This window comes from Strigops habroptila, chromosome 2, assembly GCF_004027225.2.
Source record: "Strigops habroptila isolate Jane chromosome 2, bStrHab1.2.pri, whole genome shotgun sequence".
Classification (NCBI taxonomy): Eukaryota; Metazoa; Chordata; class Aves; order Psittaciformes; family Psittacidae; genus Strigops; species Strigops habroptila.
Window position 1 is genome coordinate 99,160,982 of NC_044278.2, and position 13,775 is coordinate 99,174,756.

The 13,775-nt window shown below is 37.8% G+C and overlaps 1 protein-coding gene across 7 annotated transcripts in view; it reads right to left on the reverse strand.

The window, feature by feature from the left end:
- The window catches only part of NBEA (neurobeachin), a 508,722-nt gene that overhangs the window by 12,524 nt on the left and 482,423 nt on the right, over positions 1 to 13,775 (reverse strand). For all 7 annotated transcript variants that reach the window (XM_030475974.1, XM_030475972.1, XM_030475969.1 and 4 more), the window contains 3 exons: positions 10,956 to 11,027; positions 8,105 to 8,260; positions 7,055 to 7,225 (listed from right to left, as the gene is read on the reverse strand). In XM_030475974.1, coding sequence (XP_030331834.1) covers positions 7,055 to 7,225; positions 8,105 to 8,260; positions 10,956 to 11,027 — 399 coding nt within the window. The remainder of the gene's footprint in view (positions 1 to 7,054; positions 7,226 to 8,104; positions 8,261 to 10,955; positions 11,028 to 13,775) is intronic.

Consider the following 13,775-nt stretch of genomic DNA (forward strand, 5'->3'; position numbering starts at 1 on the left):
CACTTTAATATCAAGAAACTGTAAAATGCCCAAAAATGAACATATTTGACTTCTTGATTTTTATCAGAAACAACTGCTTATGAGAAACTGCTTATGAGAAACTGCTTATAAGAAAAAACTGCTCTGAATTATAGATCTTTGAGTCCTATTACTCAGTAAATACAAATTAATAATGGAATATCATTAATAGGAGTAACAGTCTAACAGTAATTGAAAATGGGATTTTTCCCCTTAGGGCTCTGTGAAAAAATTATTCAGTGACACTTTCTACAAGAAAAGCTGTGGCATGGGGAAGAGAACCTCAGTCATATTATATTTTATTGCTAAGGACAGAAGTTGTGAACTCCAGGAATCATTCAAAATCTAGCAAAATATTCTGTCACTGTCACATCACCACTCATCGATGCAGCCAGAGGTCAAAGGCTGAAGCTCTGAGAATTGCAGATGAAAATATCCTACCTAAGGACTGAGATAGATAGATATCATCACTGTAAACTCCCTGTAATTTCCCCAAAGGAGCACCTTTGATCTGAATTACTAGAGGGCAGAAGGAAAAAATAATAATCTGCATTGTATTTCAAAACAAATAAGCTTTTCTACAAAGTTGAAAATAAAATACGTCTTCCCTTCCCTCTGAAAAATGTAATGCTTAATTCTATTGTAAGGTTCATCTGGAACAAAAGGTGCTCTTGCGTTGTAATGAAAATAAAAGAAGAAAGAGAACAGACAGTGTTACTATTTCTCTCACACTGTCTTTTTCCAAGAATTATGTACAGATTGCTATGGGCACACATCTAGGAGTTTTCTGTGTAAAGAAACATAAGAGCACAAGGCAAATTTCAGCCTCCATTTCATCTCTGACTTTGATGGAAGCAAGTACAATGCTTTAGCTAAATTATCCGTTGAAAATAATTTATTTTACTATTTACCTTACTATTAACACTTTTGAGGGGATATTCATCAGAAAAAAAAATCTTAGAAAACACTATGGCTTTTATGGAAGTGAAAATGTAACAGCCTTCTTGAATTTCTACTGTCAGAAAAAATATATCCTGTAGTTTGGTGAATATATAAGTCTATGACCAATAAATAGGAATATTTCAAAGTCGGAAATCTCCAATAATAATGTCCACAACTTCAGAGAGCAATGGTTATAAAAGAAAGATTTCTGACCAAAATATAGTCATATATTCAAAATATTCCCAGCTTTGGCAGAACTGGCTTATTTGATGAAGAATGTGAGCAGCATTGCATGTACCTACAAACAATTCACTCAGGTGAGTGGAATTTCAGGTATCTTGCACCTATCCAGGCCTTAAAAGAAAAAATACGGTGGAGGAGAGGAGAGTAAGGATTTGCAGCTTCTCTTCCTATTTCTTCCACTAAATTGCTTGGGAACTTTGGCAAGTTGCTGAGCCACCCTGCACTGTACAGCCCCAGCAAAGCATGGGCACAGACATCTGTTGGTAAAATGGTAGATATAACTGCATTAGTTCAGGTGTATTATTGGCTCATTTACCTTTGCATAGCAGTCTTACAAGAGAGATGTCTTTGGCTACCACAGGCAGTGCCAGTAAAAATTACACACTATTTTTCGAAGAGCTTCTACTCTGGCCGAACAGTGCTAATATACTATATTTTAAAAATTAATACCTAAATTGTGCAAACATTGTACCATAATAACTCTTTAACAGCCAAAGCAGACTGTATGTGTGCCAATGCACTTTGCGCAGGACCTTCAGACAGAAATCCAGTCCACTTCATACAGAACACACGGGTGACTATTTTGAAACTGATGCTCTTTCAAAGTTAAACTAGGGCATATTAAAATATAGAGGGATATAAAAGAATAAGTGAATACTCTGAGTTCAGAATAACTATTCTTTCAAGATACGAACTCATGAAACCCATGATGTTCACAATTTAAAATTGTTTAAAAAATATGCAAAAGGAACACATAAAGGTATACTTCATGACAGACTTAAAAAAAGTGCAGGTGAAGTGCAGGTTAACTTAACAAGGATCTTTAATGGGGGCAGTTACCCTCCCTTTCAGGTATATACAGAATACACTCACTTGGAGTGGATGAATTGTTAGCACCTCTGAGGATTATGTTATAATGCTAAACAAACTCAGATCAGGGCTGATAGACACAGTATTTTCCAATGGTCAGCACAGTTCCCATTAGAAAAAGCAGGGTTAACTTTCACACCTCTTGTGACCATCCTCTTGGAAGCTACAATAGGTAATGAGAAATGTCAAGTCCTAAAATCAATGAAATTTCAGGCTCTAGGGACAAAACAGGAACAGCATTGATCCTTCTAAAGAACACCAGTCAGAGGGTGAATGTAATATATTGCACAGAGAGACTCAAGAGGATAAACGGCCAAGTCCAACATACTTACCTGACAAAAAATTCAATCAGCTTTTAGCACAAGCTGCCTAGCCTTCTTTTCTTTCATGCAGGAGTCTGATTCCAATTAAAGTGTGCAAATTAATTTTTATCACTTCCAAATTAGTTTCTGAATTTGTGTCTGTTTCAGATGAAAGCATCTGTCCTTCACTTTTCTGCAATTCTATCATCCACTTTGGTATCTGTTCAAAGACTTGGAGATAATTCTAATTTTCAAAGTCACTTGTTTGAAAGCAACATTCAATAAAGCAATCATAAAAATATAAAAATAAAACAACTACAATGATACATGTTGAACTCCAGGGCATATCATGTACTCCCTTTGCTCCTTTTTGTGATTACTAATAGAGTTGCTATGTGAAAACAAATTTGTATACAAATTAGCACTCAGTTAAAACAAATCCCTATATTTTCTAAGAGAAAAAATGTCAAAACACAAATTGTCAAATGTCATCACAATAATTTTTCTACTCAATCTCTTAGAATTGCAAAGATTTACGTTTGCCAGATCGCTTCAAAGAATTAAAATAAGCAAACTACGCCTTTTGCATGTGCCATGTCTTCTTAAAGGAAAACAGATTCCTCTCACTGTTCTCTCAACTGCAGCAGATTTATATAATGTGGTCATCAACTTAATACGGTGCAGATTCAGATTACCTATTTCAGATGGGCAATTTTGACTTAGAAAGTAGGCACCTGACCATGGCAAGATGACTGAGCTTCATTCAGTTCAGTGTATTTTCCCAAAGGTGGTACTTACCTAAGCAAAGATAAAGAAATAAGGGGAGTCTCAAACATACATAAAAACCTGCATGCAGCTGCCCTTCAGCCTAAAGGAATTCATGCCGTATCTCCCACTTTCCAGGAGCATCCCCAGGCACCAGCCTCTAGCCTAGCCTGGAAAAGGACATTTTCTATCACTGCTCTTGGAGCTTAGCCATTGCACAGTCATGAAACCCAATTTTCCTGAACCAGAGAAAGTACAAGTAGGGAGATTTGCCCTACATACTGCTGTTGAAGTTTCGGTTCATACTGTAGTTTTGGTTCCTGATATCTTGATTCAGCTCTACTTCTATCCAATCATCGTGTCACATAAGATCCATAAACAAGAGCAGAGAAAAGAATTTTGCTTTTCACCAAAGCTGGAGCTTCACAGCAGGCCCCTCCCACATTAATTTATAACCTGATAGTCAGCATATGCTTGTGAATACGGGAATGCGAGTTTGAATTCCCCCAGTCTCCAGAGGCCAAGAACTGGACTCTCCAACCTCCTGGACAAACATTCTAACCATAAGGCTTTTTATAAGGCTACTTCATCGAAAACATTGTCTTTAAAATCTGGTAAAACTTGATTCTTCTCACAGTAATTGTCAGAAGTGTCAAGAAATTGTGGCAAGTACAAACTGAACTAGAAACTCCTTTTTGATATTTGTTGTAGAGTAAAAGTGGTAACTTAATCAATGCATTGATTGGAAAAAATACTTTTAAATTATAAAATGAATCTCACCATGCTGTCATAGGCAAGTTTTCAACTACTGAGCTGGAGCAGCCACTTGCAAGAGTCTTATCCAATGGAGTCTTTTCTCCATTCTCCTCTTTAAAACATAGCTGGTTCTGTATTTCCCACAGACAGAGCTGGGGTCACCCTCTGAGCACATGCCTGCACAGGTATTTCAGCAGAAGGCTCCGCACAAGTCCAACAGGTTGGGTTATTGACATACATGTTGTTCAGTAAAGATTTTATCTAACTCCTGGATATGGAAATTTAGCAGAAGGCTTTTGTCCTGACAATCTTTTGCCCCAGAGTATTTCACAATAAACGATTGTGATTACTATGTTTTCTAATGAAATGGTATCTACATTTTCTATACAAATGTTAAATTACATAATCTGATTAGGACTGAGGCTTGCTTCTCTCTCACCCCGGTTCTTCCCCCCTCCCCCCTACCTTACATTTTCTGAAACAGCTAAGTTCCTTTTGGTAATTGGGTGCACTGAAGCTGAAATTGATAATTAACTGTCTTTCAGCTTAAAAGATCATTATAAAGTCAAGCATCTGACCCAGATAATTACTATACCTGACATTTTTCTTTGAATTCTTCACCTTCTTACAGTCTGTGGTATAAAATACCTTATCTGTGTCTCCAGATGACAGCTTTTAAAAAACCTAATCCCTCTTTTTCCCCCCTGAAAATATCATCTACATCTTTCTGGAAATTCATTCTAAAGATGTTAAGTAATTGGATTTGACCTACAGTGAACATCTCACTTTCATTTTCCCTACAAGATAAATCATAATCTTCTACCAGTAAGTATATAAGAAGAGTAGATTAGGAAATATTTTTTTACTACTTCAGTGGCTTTAACTATGTAAAACTTCAAACATATTTTCACAAGGATTGTTAAGAATGCTTCACTCTTGAAAATAAGTATACAGGGAATCAGTCATACAACTATCATGCCTGTTCATATTAGGGAATAGAATCTAGTAGGTATTACTTAAGCAGAAAGACAGTTATTGTATTAGTTTTAAAAGGCAGAAGGTCCTTCAGGCACATAATTACTTATGTGATCTATTCTTACCGATGTATGTTCATGAAAGGTCAAAGTAGCTGTTAATAAGAATGTGTTTACAACACATGAACTTCCGGTTTTAGTACAGTATCAGTACATAATTAGCATATTCATAATAACTTTAATCCAGTGAGTAGAGATAGCAATAATAGTGATGATATAATTCTTTCTCAGCACGAGTCTTCAACATGTCTCCAACAGGAGTATTAAAAAATTTTATCATTAGATTTTGAAGCTACAGCAGTGGACTTGGGTATTTAATCTTCCTGAGTTCTGCTACCTATGCCTGCGAGATGTCATTTACCTGGACATGGCTGCAAGCACAGTTTCCCATTACCCTGACTATAAGGCATTTTTCTTCAGCAAAACACATATAAAGGTAGAGACAGACAACAAATCATATAATTTGGTTTTGTTTTCATTGATTTCTCTCAGCTGACTGATATCCTTTCTTTTCATAAAATTAAAGATCTCCAAGGCAGACACTTCTGCGACTACACAGCTAAGATATTAAACCTGAGATTCCAAAAAGTACCACTTTCTTGCAGTCAGATATGTTCATGACGACAAAAAGGTATCAGAACTAAAATGAACCTATCTGCAAAAGAATTGAAGCAGCTTGTATCAGCCAGTAAGGAAATGCTAATGGCGAGGCTGCCCAAGCCCCATATAATCAAAGGAAGTAAAGGAAAAGTCTTCATTTTCTTTTCTTCAACAAAAGAAGCAAGCTCTTATTCTTTTCCGACTGAGCACAGAAATTACTCATACCTGATATGAATCACAAAGGCATTCAAAGAAGTAAAATGGTGTCAAGAGTGCCTTGACATGAAATTCCTTTTCAGACTGAATTTCTCCCTAACTGAGAATTAAGTGCTAAAAAAGCCCCGGAATATACATAAAAATCAGATAAATTTGTTATGGGAACATAATTTTACCCCTCCCCCTCCTTCATTCTCTCTCTGTTATAAAAGCAAATGAAAGTCAGGTGAGAAAGAGGCTTTTATGTGTCTTCCCTTTGCTCTGCTTACAGACAAATGGAAGAAAATTAAAACACCATAAAAAAAATGCTGCTGCAAAATTAACAAAATATTTACTTTGTAACAAATAAAACACTTTTCCACCAGACATTCAGCTGAAGAAATACTTTCACTTAGATGTCTATAACTGACAGGTCTACAACTGCCTCCAGTCATTACTTGAAGCAGAGATCAAAATTGATAGTGATGGCTTTTTCCATGTTCATCCAAAAAGGTAATATCCTTGTCCTGAAAAAAATTATCAGAATTCAGAAACTGCTTTCAATGAAAGGGATTTAGTGTTGTACAAACCAGCTCTAGCATATGGATAAAAGTGGCTCTTGTCTTTAGCTGTGGTCATATTACTGGCTTGGGTGAAGGGACCTTGTAAATTAATTGTGAGCTTTAAATGCCTTCTTACATAAATTAGTATTATTATTATTGTGCCCTCTTCACCCTGCAAAGCACTGATAGTTAGTTCCCTACAAATGAAATGTAAACTTTTCCTGACATTTTATATTTTTCTATTTTTATTCAGTCATGTTGCTTCACCAAAGGTTTGCTTGCAATAGAAAGGCCTTTCTCACAGATACTCATTTAATTCCATGGCATGTGAGATATTCCTTTTTTGAAAAGGCAAGCAGCTGATATAGCATGCTGTAGCACAAAAGGAGTAAGTCAAAATGCCAGAAAGTACTTCTGGAGAAAGGAAAGTCAAAATATAGTGATATACATCCAGTCACTTAAAGGCCATAACCATCTTGTTCTAATTTATGATGACATGATGCTATAAGTGATAAAGGCAATTATGAATTTAAGAATTACTCCCATACTATTATCTGTTACCATGCACAGACTGTTTAAACATTTTTTTGGCTAGTACTCAGTGAATTGCTTAGCATGTGGTGCTCTTCTTATACCGACTTTCAACCTGTAAGAGAAGTAATGGATATATTTGGTAATATTTTCTGAAGCTGACAAATGGAATACTAAGAATGAATAGGTGTGACAGAGGACCTCTCAGTAAGGTGTGTTTTTACAGGATACTTACTGCTGTTTGGATTGTCACCTATAATATGATGTCGGCCACTCCAGTACCAAAGCAGCAATGTAGCATCACGAGACCCAGACACGATGTAGCAATCACCACCAATATAAGACTCTGATCTGGCAAGGCAAGTCACTACATCCCAGTGGCCAAACACAATCTGAGTTAATTTTCCTGGTGGGAGTGCAAAGTGATACAAATTCAGGCTTTTTAAGTACTTGCAGCATTTAGAAATCATTCACTAACTCATTAACAAACATTTTTGCCTTATGTCCCCTAATTAGAGTTCACTACATGCTAGAAGAAGATTAAAAAACTCTTCTTTTTCTCTCTTTTTATGTTCCTATTGAGGGCTGTGCCCTGTGTCAATCCACAGCCTAACCCTTATCTCTGAAAATCAAGTCAGTGCTGCCGTCACTGAATATTAAGTGGAATTACAGCTCCATCAGTATTTAAGCAATAGTGTTAGACCATTATTTGTGAATTTCATGAATGATATGCATAAGACAGCACATGAACTTTTCCATTATGCTACGTTTCCATGGTGCTACATTATTATATTAAAAATATATATTTGTTCTATGTTAATGTCAAACTAAGTTTTACTTCATTACCTCCTTCTTTCTATTATCGTAAACATTTTTTAGCAATACACTGAATAATATTAGACTCTGCAATCAGACAAAGAAATGAAATATTGTTTCTTGGTAGCAAGCTATGTAACCTACTTTCTTATTACATGAAATAAATAGAGATGGAAATAACACAGCCTTAAAAATACTGTAACAAAAATTTTTCTTTATCCTTTTGATATGATTGATTTCCTGAATATAACTATGTTTTTCAAAAGTTACCACTAACAAAATTGTATGCCTGTTTCCTTTTACATACTTTATCTATCTTCCATTAAAAAAGCATTTTAAAGTCTTTATGCTCAAACAATAACGAAGGGTATTATAAAATGCCCCTTATCATGTATTGAGGGGGAAGCACAGGCATTAGATATGGTAGTATTAAGACCCAAGAAGAACAGGTAGTTGTATTTAGGGTCACCTGTTTCTGTAGAATAAACTCGAAAGCTTTTGTCCCAGAAACCACAGATAAGAATATAGCGATTATCTGCTGTGACCACGAAGCAATGTGCATTGATCTGGATGCTCTGATCCACAAGGTCTGTGATCTGCCGTTTGTTCACACCAGAGTTATTGGCTGTAACGACATGCAAAACACATTTTACAAGTAAGCCATTCCAACACCTTCCTGTCATCCACTTACAGGAGAAAATGAATACATTTAACTTTCAATGAACTGTGAATTTGTTGTTGAGTAAGCATTTTGAATATGAACATTTAGAGCTGTCTATATGGGTGTCAGAAATACAAAATTATTGTGAGATTTCTGGTTTCCCTTTGCATAAGACAAAATATTTTACAGGAGATGACAATTTCTTATAAACTGCCAGATGCACTGCATAATATGTGGTAGTATTTTAAGTGCTCTGCAAAAGTATTCTCAAAAACCAAACTGAACTAGGGGAAAGTGATAGAAGTCCATTTTAAATGCCAAGTCAACACTAACAATACTGCAGAAAGTAAATTCTAGGTGATTGGTATCTCACCTACAGAAAATCTCCCAGCTTGCATTGTGTGACCTTGACATCCCTTATACCTGCAGACATTTAATCAGATCAAAGACATAAGAGTTCAACCAATGAGGCTATTCAAATCTAATGTGCTTTTTCAACACTCTCTTATCCCTCAGAGAGCCAGGCCATGGATATTAATGTCAGAAGAGGCAATGCACCTGGAAATTCCCCCAGAAAGAGGGAAAAGGAATGGTTCATGCAGAATCCTACCACCCTGACAGTCAAATTGAGCTGCGAGGAAAGGCTGGGTTAAGTGAAATAAAACTCATTCTGAGAGACATGTTTTCTCCTAACATAGGAACAGGACTTAAGGCAGATAATATTCTCAAATTTCTTTTGTCCCTATTTTTGGTTATTCTACTTAAATTGCTAACAACTGCATGAAATAAAAAACTAAGCCAAAAAAAAGCACCCTCAACTGATTTTAAATTTGCTTGTAAAAGTTAATATCACGTTTATATACATTCCAAGAATCACAGAATCATAGAATAGTAAGGGTTGGAAAGGACCTTAAGATCATCTAGTTTCAACCCCTCTGCCATGGGCAGGGACACCTCGCACTAAACCATGTCGCCCAAGGCCCTGTCCAACCTGGCCTTGAACACCGCCAGGGATGGAGCATCCACAACCTCCCTGGGCAACCCATTCCAGTGCTTCACCACCCTCACTGTAAAGAACTTCTTCCTTATATCTAATCTAAACTTCCTCTGTTTAAGTTTGAAGCCATTACCCCATTACCCCTTGTCCTACAGTCCCTAAGGAAGAGTCCCTCCCCAGCATCCTTATAGACCCCCTTCAGATACTGGAAGGCTGCTATGAGGTCTCCACACAGCCTTCTCTTCTCCAGGCTCAACAGCCCCAACTATATCAGCCTGTCTTCACATGGGAGGTGCTCCAGCGCTCTTATCATCCTCGTGGCCCTCCTCTGGACTCGCTCCAACAGCTCCACGTCCTTTTTATGTTGAGGACACCAGAACTGTACGCAGTACTCCAAGTGAGGTCTCACAAGAGCAGAGGGGCAGGATCACCTCCTTTGACCTGCTGGTCACGCTTCTTTTGATGCAGCCCAGGATACGGTTGGCTTTCTGGGCTGCGAGCGCACACTGCTGGCTCATGTCAAGCTTCTCGTCAACCAACACCACCAAGTCCTTCTCTGCAGGGCTGCTCTGAATCTCTTCTCTGCCCAACCTGTAGCAGTGCCTGGGATTGCCCTGACCCAGGTGTAGGACCTTACACTTGGCTTGGTTAAACTTCATAAGGTTGGCATCAGCCCACCTCACACATATTTAAATTATCAGAGCCTCTATGTCCATCCACTGAAAGATAACGAATGAATAACAAATTACTCAAATTTCCAGAACAGGTGGGCACAATATTTATGCCCTAGCTTTTGAGAGGAAAATATGAAGAGAAAACCATTGTCATTATATGAGCAAATGAAGCATACAGAATGCAAAAGCTAACTCTCCTGAGGTACTTGTATATAAATCTTTCAACTGTGAATATTGGCACAGACGAAAAAGGAACTTTTCATCTGGAGATGTTTAAAAATGCATTTTTTTTCTCACCAACACTGCAAAATTGTCTCTATCCTCAATTTCTGTTTAAAAAATATGCCTACTGCAAAAAAAACCCAACCCAAAGCAAAACAAAAAACCCAAACCACTACAAAGAAAATAGTTACAAAAGAGAAATAATGACCATTAGGAATACAAGTCCTGCATTGAATAGATTTAGCAGATGCTGTTTCTTAAAATAATTCACTTTCTCAAATATTTTGGGATTTGAAAAATACAATCATGCACCGATTTAAAATCCAGTCTTTCATACATTAACTTAGTAATGCTAGCTAAACCAATCCAAATCATAAATTGAATGAAAAGAAATGGATCTGTGTCTGCACTGGTATATACTGTACTGGCTGTAAGAAATGAAAATATGTGAACTCTACCAGATCCTCACATTTTATTTTACTAATGTGACCTGATAAGGGAACAGAATTATAGATACGGGTTGACGATGTAACAGACTTAATTGGTTGTTTCTTAAATACCAATTGCTGCTGATGCTAATAATAAATAGCACTCATGTAATTCATTCAGCATCAATAGCTAATGCTTTTAGTTCTCCAGGACTGACAAGAACAAATATTTTCCTATCTTCTGTGTTAAATGAAGCACAATATACAAATATAGCTTAATCAATAATTCCTGAAAATGCCGTTTTCAAATATATCACTACATTCTCATCTTGACATACCAATCAATGGATCCATTTCAATTGGAAGATGATGGGCTTGATCCAAAGAATATCCTGGAGCTCCCCGAAGGCCTACACATGAAAGGAAGAATAAAGCACATAGGAACTTTGTTGTCTAAATTTTGTATATGATTTTTCTAGGGTTAAAACTGCTTTATTGGATATATAAAAAAGTAACTTCTTACTATTAACATGAATAATGTTCTATGAATCTTTTAAGATTCCTTCCTTCGTGCTACACAAATATGCATTTGTTAATTCTTAGTTATGTAATACTAACTATAAATGTATGAACACTAACTTCATCACGATTTCTGCAGCCACAAACATTCATTAAATAACTCCTTTAAAATAGTGTGACAGAGATTTATTTTTTTTTTTATATTTAAGCACTGGGTGAGATCTTATGACACAGAAAGGACAAATAATTGGATTAAACATTGTTATGAGTTTCTTACACATGGAAGTGACAGAAACTTGAACCTTTTCACAGATTTATCTAGAATTTTTAGTGGGGAACTTGTGGGCTGCAGTAAATTTCCCACAATTATTCCTATTATTTCTATCCTGAGCAGTCCTTTAGCTATTCAAATGTGCATCAGGTGCTGCATGCTTAGTGCTATCTGCTCTCATGCATGGACGGCATTGCTTTGGCTCTTCTGAGCATCTTCCCTAGCACATAAATCACAATGGTCACTAGTGATAACACATTTTTTGTCAGAAACTGCCATGTTGAACAAGAATATCCTCTATAAGAGGAGATACAGAGTTTTAGAGAATAAAGTCTGTCTTCTGCTACAGCAATAGTCAACTGGAGGAGGTAAAAGAAAACAGGGCCTATAGCTAGCCCTGCTATCTTCTGAGAAACACTGCTATGAGAACTTCTTCCATTCTTTTTCTCCTTTCAAAACCAAAGCAGATTGGGCTTCTATTAGGTTTGTGTGGCAAGTTTTTGGTAGCAGCAGGGGCTACACTGGTGGCTTCTGTGAGAAGCTGCTAGAAGCTTTCCCCATGTCCGACCAAGCCAATGCCAGCCGGCTCCAAGAGGAACTCACTGCTGGCCACGGCTGAGCCCATCGGTGATGGTGGTATTGCCTCTGGGATAACTTATTTGAGAAGAGGGGAAAAACCCTGTGCAATAGAAACTGCAGCTGGAGAGAGGAGTGAGAATATGTGAGAGCAACAACTCTGCAGACACCAAGGTCAGTGAAGAAGGAGGCCAGGAGGTGCTCCAGGTGCCAGAGCAGAGATTCCCCTGCGGCCTGTGGTGCAGACCATAGTGAGGCAGGCTGTGCCCCTGCAGCCCATGGAGGTCCGCACTGGAGCAGGGGGATGCCCGACGGAAGCTGTGACCCTGTGGGAAGTCCGTGCTGGAGCAGGTTTGCTGGCAGGATTTGTGACCCCGTAGGGGACCCATGCTAGAGCAGTCTGTTCCTGAAGGGCTGCACCCCTTGGAAGGTACCCACGCTAAAGCAGTCGGTTCTTGAAGGATTGCACCCATGGAAGGGACCCACACTGGAGGAGTTTGTGAAGAACTGCAACCTGGGGGAAAGACTCATGTTGGAGAAGTTAATGAAGAATTGTCTCCAACATTACACACACATTAGACCCCACACTGAAGCAGGGGAAGAGTGTGAGGAATCCTCCCTCTGAGGAGGAAGGAGTAGCACAAACAACATGAGATGAAATGACCACAATCCCCATTCCCCTATGCTGCTGAGCTGGAAGGAGGTAGAACATTTGGGAGTAAAGTTAAGCCCAGGCAGACGGAAGGGATGGAGGAAAGTGTTTTAAAGATTTGGTTTTGATTTCTCATTATCCTACTCTGATATGACCTGTAATAAATTAAACTAATTTCCCCGAGATGAGTCTGTTTTGCCCATGATGGTAACTGATGAATGATGTCCCCCTGTCCTTACACCAATCCACGAGCCTTTCATCATATTTTCTCTCCCCTGTTCAGTTGAGGAGGGAGAGTGATAAAGCGGCTTTGGTGGGCATCTGGCACCCAGCCAGGGTCAACCAACCACAAGAACAGATCTTTGCTGATATTAACTTGGATTCACTTCTATTGTGAGATGGCTGTGCAAATGCCTTCTACTGTGTATAAACTCTAAAGCTCTACTTACCTCCCACAACATTAAAAGTGATCTGTGTATACATTTCTGTAGATGAACCTATCCTTTATATTAGAGATGTGATTCATTAAAAGATATTATGGTAATAGTAGAAAATTGATACCCTGTCCTGGATTAGCCTTTTGCAAAATGAAAGACATTGCCAGGCAGGATGTAAAAGTTAAGAAAATCATTAGAAAGAGTTTTGATTCTCCAAATCAAAGTCTTGTTTTCATGTCTCTTCCTGTTATAATATATTCAGAAAGTATTCTCTTTGAAATTTACGCCAGAGGTTTTCAAATTATGTAAAATTTAGTTCATGGTTGGTGCATGATGTGAATTCTGCATGTTTGCAACATGATTTCTGTTTTACAAGAGTATATATGAAAAACTACAACATAACAGTCACAGGCTAACACAACTTGCACTAAACGGATGACTTCAAATAACAGTTGTTAAGGAAATCCTTGAAATCCAGGATACAGCAATATTAGTAACCTTGACTCCTTTCCAGTAAAGTATCAGTAGGAATTTTGGCTTCCCCTTATTTAGCACTCTGGATGAGAAAGGGGTACTCAAGTACTAAACAAGCCTCCTCAAATGCAGGAGACGTGAATGATGATGGGTACAGAACACTTGGGCAGCATCCCTGAAAAATCCAGGGGAACTAATTAGGAATTAGTCACTCAGTGTTAGTCAAAAA